Below are 19707 nucleotides of genomic sequence, written 5' to 3'. Positions count from 1 at the left end.
AGGTATGTGCATATGAATTCAGTTGCCTGCAGAGGCTAGAGAGGACATCAGATGGACTGGAGCTGCAGTTACAGGTGGTTGTGATCTAGGAACTGAATTTGGGTGTTCTATAAGAGAAGTACGTGTTCTTAACCTCTGAGCCGTCTCTCCAGACCCGAAGTACGTGGTTTTTTGGGTTTTTTGTTTGTTTGTTTTGTTTTCCGAGACAGGGTTTCTCTGTGCAGCTTTGCATCTTTCCTGGAACTCGTTTTGGAGACCAGGCTGGCTCTGCCACAGAGATCCGCCTGGCTCTGCCTCCCGAGTGCTGGGATTAAAAGCATGCACTACCACCGCCCGGCGAAGCACGTGTTCTTGATCTTGAGCCAGCTCTCCAGTCCCTGGCCTTGGTCTTTCTATTGCTACTCCATTGCAGCTTTCCTCTGGTGTGAAAGCCTGTGGGAAGGCAGTAGCCATTGTTCTCCTACCACATTTATGTCATCCTGGTCTTCTACACTGAGCCTAGTGTTGTGGACTCGCCTCTAAGGAGAAGTTTGTTCCAGGTTGTTCTTTCCTAGCAAGGGCTCCAATGCCTGGGATGCAGCTCTACCCCCACAAGTAGAGGGCTGTAGAGGAGTCTCTCATCTGAGTCATCAGTGCATGTGTGTGCCACATGCACCTGATGCAGCATTCCAGGGCTCCAGGGGACACACTGACATTTAAAGGCACTTGACATTTTGAGTTTGGGATCCTTTGTCTTGCTAGCTGAAGTGTTAAGCTGCATAACTGTAAAAAGCCTTTATTTTAGTCTCAATTCCGTGTGTCGGGGAGCTCAGTGTACTCTGATTTGGCCTTCGCAGTTGGAATTGGGTCACCTGGTACGGTAGGTATTTCAAGCAGTTTTACTCATAGATTAATGAATAGCATCTGGCCTTGAGATGAGTTCTTAGGAGCTGGGGAGATAGCTCAGTTGTATAGTAAGCAAGCGCCATGCAGGCATGATGACTTAGTTCAATCCCTAGTACCCATTGCAATCCTAGTGCTGGGGAAGGAGAGGCAGGTAAATCACTGAGGCTTGCTGCCAGCCAGCCTAACCTCATCAGCAAGCCTCAATTCCCTGTAAGTAAGCTTGTCTCATAAAACAAGGTCGACAGTTCCTGAAGGATGACAGTAGAGGTTGACCTCTGGCTCCAGCATGCGTGTACTCAGATAGGCATTAATACTCACTTACAGAGGCCAGGGAAGGTATTGGATCTCTTGGAGCTAAAGTTACAGCTAGTTGTGAGCCACCTTATGTGGGTACTGTAAGTGTTACAGTTCCGAGGGGAAAGCTTTCCTGGCAGTCAGGAGCTAAGGAATACCACACAGTCACACCTCACACAAGAGATTTATTGAGAAAGACACAAGAGGGTGGCTGCCTATGTCAAGAATCAGCAAAGAACTGAGAGGCAGGCTTTATGTAGGTAGGGTTTCTTGGGGGCAGAGCTATCCACGGTGGGGATTGGTGGGATTTCAAGCCCTGAGTTTGGGCATTTTATTCTGTAGGACAGAGCTTGGCCACCTGCGTCTTGAGGGAATAGGTCAGGCCATTGTGTCCTTTAGAGTGTTCTGTGAGCAAAGCCTGGTGGTTGGAGGTCCTCAGGGGTAATGTAATAGGAACCGAACTTAGGTCCTCTGCAAAAGCAGTATGTGCTCTTAAATGCTGAGCTATCTCTTCAGCCCTATCCTTTACCTTTTATTCCCCCAGATAATTATGGATACTTTATTAGACACACCAAAGTGGAAGATCTAATTTAGAAGGGAGTATCAAAATCTTTTAAAATGTTGTGGGGGTGGGGGAGGGGCATGGGCCCCTGGAGAGATGGCTTAGTGCTTAAGAACACTTGTTGGTTCAATACCCAGCACCAAGAAGGAGGCTAGCAACTGCCTGTAACTCCAGTTCCAAAGAATCTCTGGCCTCCACATGCACTGCATGCATATGGTACACACACTCAGGCAGGCAAAATAGCAGTACACATTAAAATTACAAAAAACAAATACTTTTTAAAAATAAAATAATAGCCAGGCATGGTAATGCACACCTTTAATCCCAGCACACAGGAGACCGAAGCAGGTCAATCTCTGTGAGTTCAAGGTCAGCCTGGTCTACAGAGTGAGTTCCTAATAGCTAAGTCTGTTACACAGAGAAACCCTGTTTCAAAAAACCTAAATTAATTAATTAACTAATTAAATAAAAGCTTGCCTCTCATATGATCTACCAAATCTAGCTATATTGTCTTAGAATTAAAAATATGGTGTGCATTTAAAATTTTGCTAAGTTTTATGTTTATATTTATAGGAAATCACACAATACCTAGATATCCACCACTTAGGGCCGAATAACTTAATAGGGCATACTTCATGACAATGAAATATTTTTAGCAAAATGCTACAGATCTGGACTGGTAAAAGCACTTGCCATCAAGACTGAAGAACTCCAGAACCTATGTGCTAGAGGGAGAGAACAGACCCAAGTCTTTCTCTAGCCTCCACAAGTAGTATGCACCCCCCTACAACAGAGATATATACATAAATGAAAGTGTTTTTACAAATAATGCATTTCTAGCCATGCATGGGGATACATGCCCATAAAGCTGGCAGTCAAGGGTTTGGCCTACATAATTGAACTTCATCTCAACAACAACAACAAAAGATACAGTTTTTATGTAGACAAATAGCCTGAATACATTGTTATACTAAAAACAAACAGACAACAACAGCAAATTGCAAAACAGTTAAACAGAGCTTCTTAATGCATGCCTAGAGGTCCAGCCTGGTCTGTAAGAGATAGTTTAGGCCAGTTGTACAGCAAAACAAGGTCAGCCTGACATGCAGAGAGACTTTGTCTCAAATGACTAGAAACCCACAAAACAAAACAACAACAACAACAAGTTATTAAAAAAACAAAAACAGAATAGGCCAGGCAGTGGTCGGGAGGCAGAAGCAGGTGGATCTCTGTGAGTTCCAAAGCTACACAGAGAAACCCTGTCTCAAAAACAAAACAAAAAAAAACCAACCAAAAAAAAAAAGGGGGGGGGATTGGGGATTTAGCTCAGTGGTAGAGCGCTTGCCAAGCGCAAGACCCTGGGTTCAGTCCTCAGCTCGAAATAAACAAAAACAAAAAGAACAAGAAAAAGGATGAAGATAAAGATAATGTGTAGGTAGTCGGGTTGCCACGTGGCATACTGGCATGCATTTGTCAGTAGCTTCATTCATTCATTCATTCATTCATTCATTCATTCATTCATTCAGGGAACAGATATTTATGGCTATAACAAAGTCAGACCTTGCCTTTGAGGATCATATTTCAAAACTATTAGATTCCCAAAGTGCTTTTTTCTTTCCCATATTTACTAAGCATACAAATTTACTATAATCCCTATAGTCATGTGATTTACTTTACAAATGCCCGTGTTATTAAATTCCTTTAACCAGATTGGAATTGCTCAAAAGCAGGAGATTTTCCCTGTTTCTGATCTTTCCTGCATGTCCTCAAGCCTGGCCACACATAGAGCATATATTCCTGGGCTGCTGCTGACCAATGGCATGGCGGCAAAGGGCAGTCAGGACCGACTATGGGAGAACAAAGAGAGCAAGGGGATGGCTTGGCTTAGTCGCTTGCAGCGCCTGCCCGAAAATGACTGTAGGCTGTCTTTTCTGTTTGGTTCTAGGTCTTATTTCTCCTTCAAAGGGACAGGCATATGTCCTTGGGTGTGAAGTTTCAAAAGACTTGGCTCAAGTTAGGAAGAGCCTGGGCTGGTGCCCACAACACGACATTTTATTTGATAACTTTACAGTAACGGACCATCTTTCTTTCTATGGTCAGGTGAGTTGGTAATAATGGGTCTGTGTCCATTCCTGAAAATGGAAGCATAGACTATAACTCTCTGATTCATTTTGGGGGAGTCCTTTTTGAGGGAACATGCATAAGTTTCTCAATATTCTGACACCAGATGTGGAGAGGCAGTTTCCCGTCAGTCCAGTCCTCCCTACACTGACTGGGTGTCCTGTAATTCAGTTCCAGTGCTACCTGGAGCTAGTACACCTCTATCCTCCAGTTCAAGCACCCACAAGACTACCTCCTACTTCAGGTGCCACCGCAAATCCCAAGTTGTTCCCATAGCCTACTCCTGGGGTTGAATATTTTCTATGACTGCTCACAAAACTCAGGGAAACATTTGCTTATAGTGACCAGATCACTGAAAAAAATAGACACAATGAACAGTCAGATGAAGCAAATAGAGCAAGGTCTTTGGGAAGGTGAGCCTCTACGCTCCTTAGGAGCACAAACCCTTCCAGCTCTTCAGTGCATTTACCAACCCAGAAACTCCAAGCTTAGCAGCTTAGAGATTTTTATACAGGATTTATTGTGTAGGCATGATGGATTATTTATCCAGTGTCCCTGGAGGATAGAAGTAGAGCTTTGGATCATGGCTTGGTCTTTCTGATGACCAGCCCCAACTCCTAAAGCTATCCAGTGGCATGCTGAGAGTCACCTCAGTAGAACAAGAGATACACCCTTTCGTTCAGATAATTCTAGGGAATTAATGTTCTCTCTGTAGCAAGGAAAATCAAGTATCAAATTAAAAATCAAATATTAGGACAAAAGGACTTCTAGGATCCTTATCAATTTTTTGCATTCAAGTTTTAATTTTTTATTCAAATAAAATGCACATCACATAAAATTTGCCATTTCATTCTTTTTTGTTTGTGTTGAGACAGAGTCTCACTATGTAGCACTTGGCTGGCCTGGAACTTGCTGTGTAGACCAGGCTGGACTCAAACTCACAGAGATACACCTGCCTCTGCCTGCTGAGTGCTAAGATCAATGGTATTCTCTGCTAAGCCTAGAAATATTTCTATTAAGTCTTTGAGAATTTTATACAATGTACTTTGATCTTATTCACTGAGCAACCCCCTCCTCCCATATCCCCCCTCCCTCCTAGAGTCCAGTTGGTGCTTCCCTACTACTCTTGTGAGCAGGCTCTGCCCTGGAGCAGGACAGTTGCACATATAAACTCATAGCACTAGGTCTAAGACCAGCACCAGTGCAGAGGTGGGGGCCGGGCCCGAAATCCCACTTCCTGGCCTTTCTGACATCCTGACTATGCTGTGTCATGGAGATGTCCTTCTCTGGTTGTGTCTATTTGAAGTTGTGTATACCCTTTGTGGTTGAATGTCTACTTCTCTGTTCGGAAAGTTTTCTGCTATAATTTCATTAAATAGTTTGTTTATTACATTTCATTTTCCTCTGTTACTTCTTCAATACCATGAATTATTATGGTTGACTTTAAAAAAAAAAAAAAAAAGACTTATTATATACACTCTTCTGTTTGCATGTTGCCTGAAAGCCAGTAGAGGGCACCAGATCTAAATGGCTGTGAGCCACCACGTGGTTGCTGGGAATTGAACTCAGGACCTCTGGAAGAGCAGCCAGTGCTCTTAACCTCTGAGCCATCTCTCCAGCCCTATCTATGGTTGACTTTTTGAATGTATCCCAGATTGCTTGGAAATTTCATTCATGCTCCTTAGTTCCCACCCCCTTGTCTGTCTGCTGGTATTTTCATCTCTACTTGGTCCTCCATCACTGAAACTCGTCCTTCTGTGTGGTCTTGCATGTTAACGATGGTGTCCATTGTGACTTTGATTTGATTGATTATCTCCTTCATTTCAAGCATCTCTACTTGGTTTTTCTTTAAGGTTCCAACCTCTTTACTGAGTTTTCTCCAGTTTAGTGACTGTCTCGTGCACTTTGAAGACTGTGTTGGTAAGGTCTTGGATAGCTTTTTCTTAGCTCATGCCTCTGTTTGAATCTTCTGAAGGATCATTAATTCTTTTAAAAAGTAAGGCTTTGAATTCTTTCTCATACATTTCAGTTATGCCTTATAGGGTTCCCTTATAGGGGAGCTGGTTGATTGGGAATGGGTTATGGCTGGTGGTTGTGTTATATTCTTTGTTTTGTTTTACACATCTATTGGAGTGGAATTGTCTCTAAGTTTTGTTTTCTTCCGAAGTTTCCCTTTCTTCCAAGTTTATCTAGATGTTTTATTTTCTGTGACTCTTCCTAGAGGGATATCCACACGGAGCTTGCTGCTGATAGTTGGATGGAGTTGCTGAGGCAATTTCATCTTGGCTGTGTGCCAACAGTACCAAAGGCAGGGCTGTACACTAAGCCATAGGACAACCAGATGTAGTCAAAACCTTGGCCAGCCTTGAGTTCTGTGAACCCACTGGATGCAGGATACCAAACATTAGGCTCACTGGAGCCTATGTTCTGTTTGGAGGCTGAGGTCAAGCCACAGGCCTGAAGTAACTCTTAGAACCACCCACTGCGATGAGCACTGGGGCCTCCGAAGTCAAAGCCACATATCACACTGACCATAGGGACCATAGGAACCGAAGTCCCCGGTATCTCAGGAAACCCTGAGCACCCTGGAGCTGAAGCTCAGACCCTGCACGGGCCTCTAAAGTCCCGGTGCTAGAGCTGGGCGTCAAGCCTCAAGGTGCTCCCTGGGCCCTCTGGGGAAGAAATCCTGTTCCTTCAGTGCCCTTGGGTCCCACAGAAACCAGAGGCCTGACCCCTTAGAGTGGAGAGGCTATTTGTATGCTTCTTTGGAGAACTATGTCTCCATACCCGTTTTCATTTTTCAGTTGAGTTATTTATCCTTTAGTAGTTTAGTTATGAGACATTTCTATTTGAAGGATACTACACCTCTATCAAGTAGATATGGTCTGTAGAAACTCCTCCAATATTATCATTTGTCTTTATTGTTTGATACATAAACGTTTTCTACTGTATACTTCCTTCTTTAGAGACAGGACCTTGCTGTATGTAGCCCAGGCTGGCCCGAAACCTACCATCCTTCTGCTTTAGCATCCTGGTGCTGGGCTTCCAGACATGTGCCACCATGCTCTGCTTACAGTCCTGTTTGTCTAATTCTAGAATTGTTTCCTGTGCATACGAAAACCATCTAGTATTTACATCTGTGTTTCTGTCTAACATTTCATAGCTTTCAAATTTAGGCCCCTGGCCCAGTATGACAGCTCAGTGGGTAAAGCCTTTGCCACCAAGCCTGACAAAAGTTGTCCTCTTATTACCACATATGCACCCCTGCATACACCACACACACACACACACACACACACACACACACACACACACACGCACGCACACGCGCACACACACACACACACACGCACACGCGCACACACACACACACACACACACACACATGCACACACACACACACACACACCACACACACACACACACACGCATACACACACACATACACACACGCACACACACACACCACACACACACACACACACCACACACACACACACCACACACACACACACACACACACACACACACGCATACACACACGCGCGCGCACACACACACACGCGCATACACACACACCACACACACACACACGCATACACACACACACACACACACACCCACACACACACACACACACGCACACACACACACACCACACACACACACACACACACTGAAATGACTCGTTAGGAGCTCATGTGATGGCTCAATGATTAAGAGCACTTGTTGCTGGGCTGGGGATTTAGCTCAGTGGTAGAGCACTTGCCTAGCAAGCGCAAGGCCCTGGGTTCGATCCTCAGCTCAAAAAAAAAAAAAGAAAAAGAAAAAGAAACAAAAAAGAGCACTTGTTGCCCCTGTGGAGGACCCAAGTTGGGTTCTCAGCACCCCCATAGTGGTTCACAACCATCCATAGCTCCAGTTCTGGAGATCTGACTCCCTCTTCTGACCTCTGTAGATACCAAATACGCACATGGTCTACAGATATACATGCAGGCGAAACACTCACACATAAAAATAGAAATCTAATTTTTAAAAAAGAAAGAAAAGGCTCCTTTTTAGCTGAGCATAATGGCACATGCCTGTCATCCCAACACTTAGGAGGCAGAAGGATCACTGCAAGCCTGAGACCAACCTAGTTAGTCTGCGTAACAAAGACCAGGCTGCCAGAGCTATACAGAAAGAATTATCCTAAAAAAGTCCCAGTCTCTTTTGCCCTTGAATGGGTGCCACTGTACTCAGAATCTCGGTTCTGTTCCATTTTTCTGTCTGTCTGTCTGTCTTTATACAACTGCCTCACTGCCATATCTCCGTAGCTTTACAGCAAGCCTTCCAACTTGATTCTTGTCTTCAAGACTGTTTTGACTATTTTGACTTCATTACATTTCCCTAGGCATTTAGGAACATGAGTTTTATCCATTTCTATACAAAATTAATATTTTAAGGGCTATCAGAAGTTTGACAGGAATTGAATTTGTACTGTTCTTGGAATAGTAATGGTATCTTAACATTATTAATAATATTAAAATTTCCACTCCTTGAATATAAAATGTTTCTATTTATTTGGTTTTCTTTTAATTTCTTTCAATCATGTTTTATAGTTTTCCATGTACAATTTTGCTTTTACATGGTTAAATTTATTTCAGTGATGCTAATGTAAACAGAACGTTTTAAGGTTGTTTATTGCTAATGTAAAAAGACACAAACTTGTTGGTGAGGGATGTAGCTTACTTGATAGAGATCTTGCCTAGCATGTATGACACCCTGAGGTCAGTCCCCAGCACCTCAGGAAATCAAGTGTGTTGGTACAAACCTGTAATCTCAGTACTCTGAGAGGTAGAGGCAGGAGGATCGGTAATTCAGGGTCATGCGTGACACAGTCTACGAAAGCTCAGCCTGAACTAATGCCTCAAAAAAATCAAAACATGGGCTGGGAGGTAGCTCAGTTGGAAAAGTACCAGTGGCACAAGCCACCCACATAAAAGTTGAGCAGTCTGTCACCCCAGGCCTGGTTTTGTAAGTGAAATGGGATAGGTAGATCCCTGGTGCTCACTGGTTTGCTAATCTAGCCAATGGGCTCTAGATTTAGTGAGAGGCTGTGTCACAAGATAAGATGGAAAAACAAAGCAGGAAAAGAACAGAACACACAAGGAAGGTAAGGTAGAGGGTAATAGCGGAAGACACCAACCTCTAGCCTACATGTACACATGTGCATGTGTACATACATACATGCACATACATGCACACACCAACCTCTAGCCTACATGTACACATGTGCATGTATACATGCATACATGCACATACATGCACACACTAACCTCTAGCCTACATGTACACATGCGCATGTATACATGCATACATGCATGTACATGCACACACACTAACCTCTAGACTACATGCATACATGCACCTGTGTACATGCATTCATTTGCATATATGTACATATGTTAAACACATGTGCAAGTACATATGCACAAACACACAGACACAAGCATACAGATACACAGATATACACACACAGATGGGCACAGACATAGACACGTGTACATACATACCCCCCCACACACACATACACACTCCAAAAAATGATAGAAATACAAACTTGCCCAAAGCTGGCTCTTCAGACCTGACCACCTCCTTTGTGAAACCTGTAATATGACCTGAGGACCTAGTGGTAACAAAGATGCTACTGTCACTTAGAAAGTTCCAAGATTCAGAAAGTCCTTGCCAGGAACCAAGGACAAATGCTATATAAATTCTTTACTGTAAACAGTGATTTTTTTTTTTTTAAGTCAGGCAGTGGTGGCACATGCCTTTAATCCCAGCACTCAAGAGGCAGAGGCAGGTGGAGCTCTGAGTTTGAGGCCAGTCTGGTCTATAAAGTGAGTTCCAGGACACCCAGGGATACACAGAGAAACCCTGTCTCAAAAAACCAAAACAAAACAAAACAGCGATTTTTAAAAAGATATGTTGAAAAAGCCTACTTAGTCATAATGTGGGGTTTTTGTTTGTTTGTTTGTTTTTGGAGTTTTGTTTGTTTTAAGACAAGGTTTTTCTGTGTAGCTCTGGCTGTCCTGGAACTTGGTCTGTAGACCAGGCTGGCCTTGAACTCAGAGATTTACCTGCCTGTGTCTCCCAAGTGCTGGAATTAAAGTGTGCGACACCACCAACTGGCTCATAATGTGTCTTTTTTTACATGCTGATGTATTTATTTTTAAGTCATTTACTGTTATAAATGGATCTGCCGGCCCAAGGCCATCACCACACAACCCAAAGTATTTCAACAAGGCAAATAGTTTAGATTCTATAGAAGGGTAGGTAGCCATATCAAATCAAGCAAGCAAACGTACACAGTGGAGGTCCTCTGTCTCAGTCTGAGTGGTCAGAAGCTGGCCTCACATTTGTTTTGTTTTGTTTTGTTTGGAGACAGGGTCACTCCATGTAGCTTTGCACCTTTCCTGGAACTCACTCTGTAGACCAGGCTGGCCTCAAACTCACAGAGATCTGCCTGCCTCTGCCTCCCGAGTGCTGGAATTAAAGGCGTGTGCCACAACCTGGCTGGCCTCACATTCTTATATAGTTGGGTAATTAAAAAAGACACCCCTGATAATCAAGTGCAGGATATATTTTTGATCCTAGAAAAGTATTGATTTGCTGGGCATGGTGGCGCATGCCTTTGCTCTCAGCACTCAGGAGGCAGAGCCAGGCAGAGCTCTGTGAGTTTGAGGCCAGCCTGGTCTACAGAGCGAGTTCCTGGCCATCAGAGCTGCACAGTGAGACCCTATCTGAAAATATGTATGTGTGTGGGGGGGGGGGGTTGATTCTGCAGAGGAATTTTTGCCAGATAGTATCTCTGTATATTTCTTTAAATATGGGATTTCCTTTGTCTCATTCGGCCCTTGGAGAGAAAAGAGTGCATTTCGTTTACATTTCCCACATTTATTTATTCACTTCCACCCTTTCCCTGAAAAGAATGTTTCTTACATGTTTCTCTTTATCCATATGTTAGTGTATCCAAGCAAAATGTTGATTAGACATCTCAGCCCCCATCAGGACCACTTGTTTCATATCCTCACTTCCCGCCTTTCAGCTGAAAGGCCTGTCTCGCCAGAACTGTCATGAAGAAATAGAAGAGATGCTTCGCCTCCTCAGTCTGGAGGACAAGCGGAATTCCCGGTGCAAGTTCCTGAGTTGGGGGATGAAGCGCAAGCTCTCACTTGGCATCGCCCTCATAGCCGGTTCCAAGGTATAGCGCAGGGGGCCTGGCTTTTTGATGCAGCCAAGTTGGGCTCCTCCACAAGGACAAACCCAAGGTGGTGAGGACATCTTGTCAACCCCCCAGCTGCAGCTGCACAGGGTCCCACAGCATGACCAGCCTGGGCCTGAGATGTGGTTCTGTTGGGGTTAAAAGGCTTCACCCCTGCCCTTCTAGGTACTGATTCTGGACGAGCCTACGTCAGGCATGGACTCCACCTCCAGGAGGGCCATCTGGGACATTCTTCAGCAGCAGAAGAATGACCGTACCATTCTACTGACCACCCACTTCATGGATGAAGCTGACCTGCTGGGGGACCGCATCGCCATCCTGGCCAAGGGGGAGCTGCAGTGTTGTGGGTCACCACCATTCCTCAAGCAGAAATATGGTGAGTAGTGGGCAGCAGGAGTCCAGGTCAGCGTCTATCCTGTGACAGGCCAGTGCCACTCTCCGCTGCCCTTGTGCAGGGCCCTGACCCTGGCTAGGCACAGCCTCCCCTCGACTTCCTGTTCTGCTGGTGCAGGGGAAGATCTTGTGAGAATGAGGAGAAAATGAAGGAAAAGCATCTCTGAGACTGAGGATCGCAAGACCCATGTTTATATTTCAGTTTGTCAGTGTATTGCCTCTTCATCCAGGCACTAGGTTAGTTTTTTCTTTCTTAGAATTTTTATTCTAATCTGTAAAAGAGAAACAAGCAAAGCCAAAGGCTCTCTGCTCCCTATTTCTCTCACAGTCCATGTCTGATCCATCTGCAAACATTGTTGGTCTTAATTTCAAAATACATATAGCAGCCAGGTGGTGGTGGCGCACGCCTGTAATCCCAGCACTCAGGAGGCAGAGGCAGGTGGATCTCTGTGAGTTCGAGGCCAGCCTGGTCTACAAAGTGAGTTCCGGGACAGTCAGGGCTGTTACACAGAGAAGCCCTGTCTCAAAAAGAAACTAAAACAAAACAAATAAAACAAAACCAAAAAATAATATTAAGTTATCTCCATTTATCTCAAATTTCTGGCCACATTCTAACATTCTGGTCTGGGTCACCATCTCCTCCTACTTGGATTATTACAGATGCCTCCTAGCCTACCTCTCTGTCCCTAACCTCACATCTTCTCACTCTGTTGTCAACCCAGTTGTCCAAGTGAGTACCTGACAATACATAGCATTTTATGTTCAGAATTCCACCCTCACTGTAGTCCTTTATCACTGCATAGCACTTAGGCTTGCCACCTTTCCATCTCCTGAAACAGAAGGAAAGACTCTAGAAAAGCATTGCAGAGCTTCTGAAGCCAGGTCATTATGGTTTAAACTGACCTCGTAAGATTTCCTTCTCTTTGCCCTAAATATGTTCATTCTGAGATACAGGAAACTCAATATGGCCCAAGAAGAATAGTATAAAGAATAAGATGATTTCAGGGCTGGAGAGGTGGCTCAGAGGTTAAGAGCACTGGCTGTTCTTCCAGAGGTCCTGAGTTCAATTCCCAGCAACCACATGGTGGCTCACAACCATTCATAATGAAATCTGGTGCCCTCTTCTGGCCTGCAGGCACACATGCAGGCAGAACATTGTATACATAATAAATAAAATAAATCTAAAAAAAAAAGATGATTTCAATAGTCTTTTACATGGTATTTCAGGTACAGGATATTATATGACTTTAATAAAAACACCTCTCTGCGACACAACGAAGCTTTCTAGTGTGATTTATTATCACATACCAGATGCAATCTTGGAGTCCAGCATTGGAGAAGAAGTGATATTCATACTTCCTAAGAAGACCATGCCCAGGTATGGACCAAGATGCTAGTACAGTCCACCATGGTCACAAAAATCCACATCCTTCACACATGCCCACATGCAAAATACAGTCTCTCCTGTTGCAGGATCAGCATAGGATTCAGGCTCCCGTGATCTGAATTATATCTATCATGGAACTTGGGTTCATTGGGTATGGCTCTTCTTGAAGACTTGTGAAATAGAGAGAGAGGTTATCTGATCCACATACCCCAATGAGCTGAGCATATAATGGAGATCATAAAAACATCATTCAAAAGCAAACATAAAGGCAAATAGCACACATTAGACCTCAGCAATTCTAAATGCTGAACAGACTTGTGTCTCAAATTTCTGATTTTTCTGAAACAGGGAATGCTTTTTTTTTTTTTTTTTTTTTTTTTTTGCCAGAGCTGAGGACCGAACCCAGGGCCTTGCACTTGCTAGGCAAGCGCTCTACCACTGAGCTAAATCCCCAACCCCATGGGAATGCATATTGATGGTTCTGCTCCATAAGAGTAGTTTTAATGAGCCTTTGACTTCACCCACTGGCCGTTCACTCTATCCTTTGAATAATTATTTCTTCCTAAAAACTGGCTAATACAGATGAATAGCTAGCTTCATTTGCCTGACCCTTGACTAAGAGTGTCCAAGCTGGTGTAATGTAAGTACTTTGTAGGTGTCCTCTGTGTCAAATTATGAAACACACCTTTTTTAGACTGAAGCCACACTCAGTCTTCAAAACATGTTGTGCCATGTCTCCCTAATTCACAAACATGGTCTTTCCTGTTACTGCAACTGAAAATGTTGCAGCCTTCTCCCACTACATGACAATCTCCTCGCTGTTCTTCCAGTCTCCGTCTATACTTCTCCTGAAGCCTCTCTTGCCTTCACCTCACTGTCTTGTCCCCAAAACATGACACATGTTCTAGAATCCAGAGGGTTTTACAGAGTTGTAGTGCTTCTGTTTCAAATTCTGAATCAGTTATGTGTTACTGAATAACAATGTAACTTGAAAATTTCTGGCTTAAAGTGGCAACTATTTTAGCGTTTTTTGTGTTTTTCCCTCAGTACTGGAGATTCAGTCCAGGGCCTTGCACATCAGAGGCAGGGTTTATAACTCTTGCCTACCCCTGCCCCAGAAGTTTCTGTCTGTTGGATGCACTGAGCTGGATAGTTTTTATGCTCCACATTAATTTTTTCTGGGCCTAGAATGATCTGGAATACCCAGGGTGGCTCATGCTCACATCTGGGAAAACGGTTTGGGCTAACAACAGGGTGCTTACTGGAGCCGCTAAGTGGAGCTTCCAATGCTCCTCAGATGACTCTCAAAGGACTTGGGCTTCTTGTCGCTCTTGCGCGTGGCAGGTAGAATCCAAGAAAAGGCATCCCGAGAGGGACTGAAAAGGAGGGGGCAGTCACTCCTCTTTAGGCCTAGGCTCGGAAATACCAAAACCTCACTTTTGTACTAGATATATTTTAGATTTTGTCCCATAGGAACCTTCCAAAGTAAATACTATTACAAGTTTACAGTCTATAGTTATAAAACTAAGTGATAAAGCTGAGATCTGAACAGATAACTTGACAGCAAGCCCCATGTCTTCTGTGCTATATCGAGCTCAGGGTGGTAAATGATCTCTCCTATGTTAGGTGAGTGCAAATCACTGAGCCACATCTCTAGCTGTTTCTTCATATTTTTATGACCAGGTGTGTGTGTGTGTGTGTGTGTGTGTGTGTGTGTGTGTGTGTGTGTGCGCGCGCGCGCGCCTCTGCATCTTTCAGAAATAAAACATTTTCCCGCTAGGTTTGAAGCTCTATTTAGTGACTTGGAACAGAAGCAGACAGAGCTGGGGATCTCCGCTTTGGGGGTCTCTGTCACCACTATGGAGGAAGTGTTCATACGGTAAGTCAAAACAAAACAACTGGAGGGCTGGGGAGGTGGCTCAAGCGGGCAAGGGCACTTGCTGTGCCAGCATGAAGATGGGCTTGCTGGCTGACCAGCCTCGCAAAGAAACAGCAACCATCAGGCTCAGTGATAGGAAACAATAGAGGAAGACTCCAGACATCTTTCTGTCATTAAAAGTATCTGTGTGCGCGCGTGTGTGCATACACACACACACACACACACACACACGCACGCACACACGCACGCACGCACACACACACAAAACTGACAACTTCGAAGATCTTAGGCTTGGAAGGGATCTTAAGCATCATCCATCTAAACATTACCCAATGCTTGACTTTCTTTCCTATTTGTCTTGCTGAATGGCCATTTAGTCTCTGAATAGTACTTTTGATCTAATAGGATATTAGATAATAAGAGATTTGCTAAATGTATTATCATTCAACAAACATATTTTTGGGAGTCTCTGTCTCTGACTGACCTAGACCTCACTATTAGAACAGGCTGGCCTCGAGCTTACAAAGAGCCACCTGCCTCTGCCTCCTGAGTGCTGGGATTACAGTTGTGCACTACCCTGCCTGGCCTAACCATTTTTTTTTTAAATTTTTGAGACAGGATCTCACTATATAGTTCTAACTAGGTCTGAAACTCCTATATGTATTAAGGTGGCCTCAAACTTGTGACGGTCCTCCTGCCTCTGCTTCTTGAACACTAGGATTGTAAGTGTATGTTACCAACCTGGCAACAACCATTTTATCAATTGAGATGCTTTTACCTACAAGTAACATAATCTTGACTTAGCTGTTTTTAACAATGTGGAGAACTTATTCCTTCTTTTACAAAGAATCCCCATGATTGAGCAGTTGTTGGGCTAACTGGTTTATCTACTAACCAATTTGTACACCCTGAATCGGGAATGCAGGCTCAGCTTTAGGAAGACACTTGTGGGATGCTGCTGTCTAGGGAGCTACACCAGGCCAGAGCTTGGCAAGGAGTACAGTGGTGATTTTATGCAGTCTGGCAACGTTTGTCTTTTGGTTTGAGTGTGTAGCTGTTTATGATTATTCATAAAATATTCAAATGTATAACTTACTTTACTTGATGTGTTTTACTATTGTTGTATATGATTTTTTTTTCTCTCCCATTTTTTGCTTCTTCCTAATTCTATTTTCAACCACCAATACACACTTGTTGGAAATTAGGTACCACAATTGTGTTATTTTAATAGATCAGCCTAGATGTTGAGATACAATATCTTTGTCAAAGGCTCAAAGAAATTGGAATCTTTAGCCTGCTCTTGGAAAATACCAGGACCTTTAATTCATGTGTCCCACCATTGTCAACTTATATATTATTGTGCATTTAAATTCTGTATCTTTTTAGCCTTCACAAAACATTATTATTGTTATCTGAGATACAAAATGATTTCTATTCTTATACATTTATCAGTGTTGGTCCTCTGCCTTATGTGCGCCACCACTGATCTGCATCCCCGGCATTCTTGAATTTTATTCTGGTGCCAAGCACTAGGTGTTTTGTTCTTGTTTTTCAAGATAGGAAACTTTTTTTTCAGACAAGGGTTCGCTATGCTGCCCTGGCTGGCCTGAAGTTCATGTATGAAGACCAGAATGGCCTTTCATTCACTGAAATCACCTGCCACTACCACTGGAGTGCTGGAATGGAAGTCATGTGCTACCGTGCACAGCAGGAAAATATTTTTGAAATAAGTAGTTTTATCTCTTTCCCCTTTTGTGGTACTAGGTAGGGACTGCCTAGGATCTCTCCTACATTAGGTGAGTGCAAATCACTGAGTCACATCTCTAGCTGTTTCTTCATATTTTTATGACCAGGTGTGTGTGTGTGTGTGTGTGTGTGTGTGTGTGTGTTCACTGGGGACTGAGCTTAGGGTGTCATGAACATTAGGCAAGCATTACATCACTATTATTCTCAGTCCTCTCCCTATTTTAGTGTGAGGTAGGGTTTCACTGAGTAGGCAGGCTGGCCTTGGAACAAATTTGAATGTATGATCCCTTCTCAAGATCTCCAAGCAGCTGGGATTGCACTTATGCCTGCCTCACTAGCAGGTTTTTGTTTTGTTTTGTTTTGTTTTTGTTTGATTTTTGGTTTTTGGTTTTTCGAGACAGGGTTTCTCTGTGTAGCCCTGGCTGTCCTGGAACTCACTCCGTAGACCAGGCTGGCCTTGAACTCACAGAGATCCGCCTGCCTCTGCCTCACAAGTACTGGGATTAATGAATTGCACCACTACCAACCAGCATTACTAGCAGTTTTTAATGAAAATGTTTTCATTTTTATGAAAGTTAATTTATACATTTCTGTCTTTCATGGACTTTTAAAATCTATCCTATTTTAAAAAATATTTACCTTAGGGGATCACAAATATTTCTCCTATCTTTTCTTCTGGCAACTTTATTATTTTAGTTTTAAATTAAGTATATAACCCAACTAGTGGTTATTTCGGGGTGTGACTTGATATAAAGTTGCCTGTGTTTGTTTTCTTCTAAATAGTTATACGTGTAGGGACACATGGGATACAAATATTTGTTGAAAAGATTTTTCTTTCCACATTGAATTATTTGGATTTCATCACCAAAAGTCAATTGACTTTAATTTTTCTACATTCCCAGTTCTGCTTCAAGGATCTATTCTGTCCTAGATGCCAGTACCACATTGTTGGGATTTCTGTAGCTTTGCAGTATGTTTTAGAGGCAGGTAGTCTGTAGTTTCTCCAGCCTTGTTCTAATTTTTAAGATTATTTTAGTTGTTATAGGTACTTTAATATAAACTTGCCAATTTCTGTTTTATAAAATTATTTGTTTATTTATTTAGTATTTTGCCTGCATGTATGTCTGTGTAAAGGTGTCAGATCTTGTAGTTAGAGACAGTTGTTAGCTGCCATGGGAGTGCTGGGATTTGAACCCGGGTCCTTTGGAAGAGCAATCGGTACTCTTAACCACTGAGCCATCTCCCCAGCCCCCCTCCCATTTCTGTTCTTTAAAGAACCTGTTGGAATACTAGTCCATTTTTTTTTTTTTTAAAGCTGAGGATCGAACCTAGAGCCTTGTGCTTGCTAGGCAAGCGCTCTACCACTGAGCTAAATCCCCAGCCCCATAGTCCATAATTTTTAACAGTGTACTACACTAATATAAGATGTTAATCATAGGGGAGGAGGAGGTACATGAAAAGCTCTCTGTACCTCCTGCTTTTAGAAGGACCCTTGCCAATAGGTAGAGAACATGCAGCTTCATGAAGGGCCTAAGGCAAAAACAATACAATTAATTCACTCTCCATTTCTTCACCCACAGAAGCTGTGAGATAATAAGTGTTTACAGTTGTTTTAAGCTGCCCAACTTTGATGATAATCTGTATTGCAGTAATAAATAACAAATGTAGCACCTTTTATAAAACTGCTGAAGGAAAAATTAGCCACAACTAATTATGTCTCTTGTTAGGACAAATTCCCAGGAATAGGAAAATGACTCAAGGGTTATGAACAGAAATACATTACCTGGCAATGAACACTTTACTCTGTGAATAGGCTCATCTTTTTGCTTAGAGCAGGGGTCAGCAAACTGTTCTTAAAAAGCTGCACTCGGGAGGCAGAGGCAGAGCATCTCTGTGAGTTCGAGGCCAGCCTGTCTACAGAGTAAGTTCCAGTTGCAGGGCTACACAGAGAAACCCTGTCTAAAGAAACAAAAACAAAAAACAATAAAAAGAGCCAGATAGCATTTTATACTATGTAAGCATAAACAATCAGGATAGCATGTACATCCTTATGTAACTACCCAACATGAAACCATTTTAATTTCAGGATGAGGAAAAGTAGGCTTTGGTTGCTCTAAACCACTAACCGGAGCTCATTAAGCTCCTGATCTGTGATTTTTTTTTTTTTAATCTGGCTTTTGGTTTTTGGAAACAGGGTTTCTCTGTGTAGCCCTCACTGTCCTGGAACTACTCACTTTCTAGACCAGGCTGGCCTCGAGCTCACAGAGATCCACCTGCCTCTGTCTCCCAAATGCTGTGATTAAAGGCATGTATAACATGAATCTTTTTTTTTTTTTTTGGCCAGAGCTGAGGACCGAACCCAGGGCCTTGCACTTGCTAGGCAAGCACTCTACCACTGAGCTAAATCTCCAACCCCATAACATGAATCTTAAAAGGTCTTCTTAATAAAAAACAAAAAGCAAAACAAAACAAAACAAAACAAACCAGGAGCCAGATATTGGGGTGAATGCTGAAAGATCAGAGGAACAGAAGAAGCCACAGCCAACCTCACCTCTACTATTCCTCAACTGATCCTGTTTCCTCAGACTTAGAGCCTCTGAGTCCTCACCCAATGAGTCCTCACCCACTAGCTTACCTCTACAAAATCCTTAGTCTAAAGAGCGTGAGTTCCTGTTTCCTCACGCCTTACATACCTTTTCTGCCCTGCATTTTACTTCTTGGGATTAACAGGGCTGTGCTTCCCAAACAAAAGCTGAGATCTCAAGTGTATTCAAGGTGTGTGCCACCACACCTGGCTCTGTTCCCAGTGTGGCCTTGAACTCACAGAGATCCAGTGCCTCCTGAGTGATAGGATGAAGGGTGTGTGCCACCACTATCTGGCCTCTATGTCTAATCTAGTGGCTAGCTCTGTTCCCTGATCCCCAGATAAGTTTAGTAGGGTATACAATATATTGGGATACACAATATATCAGGCATGTGCCACCACTACCAGGCCCATGGTCTGTAATCTTAATGGTGAAATGCTTTTAAATTTTAAGTTTTGATTATAAGATCAACTAATATATTATTTTGTTTTAATTTTCATATAGTACTTTTCAAAACAAAGTAACAAAAATCTAATCATGATAGTGTTGCATGAGATCTTTGGAAAAGACACTGGTGAGTTAACGCAA

The 19707-nt window shown here is 43.0% G+C and overlaps 1 protein-coding gene across 1 annotated transcript in view; it reads left to right on the top strand.

Moving 5' to 3' along the window:
• Nucleotides 1–19707, top strand: part of LOC118589290 (ATP-binding cassette sub-family A member 17-like) — an 84216-nt gene that overhangs the window by 29804 nt on the left and 34705 nt on the right. Inside the window, exons 12-16 of the mRNA XM_036196448.1 lie at nt 3687–3841; nt 10953–11108; nt 11295–11505; nt 12834–12900; nt 14690–14788. Coding sequence (XP_036052341.1) covers nt 3687–3841; nt 10953–11108; nt 11295–11505; nt 12834–12900; nt 14690–14788 — 688 coding nt within the window. The remainder of the gene's footprint in view (nt 1–3686; nt 3842–10952; nt 11109–11294; nt 11506–12833; nt 12901–14689; nt 14789–19707) is intronic.

This window comes from Onychomys torridus, chromosome 8 (assembly GCF_903995425.1).
Source record: "Onychomys torridus chromosome 8, mOncTor1.1, whole genome shotgun sequence".
Classification (NCBI taxonomy): Eukaryota; Metazoa; Chordata; class Mammalia; order Rodentia; family Cricetidae; genus Onychomys; species Onychomys torridus.
Note: the sequence above shows the minus strand (reverse complement) of the source record. Positions and strands in the feature narration are given on the sequence as shown.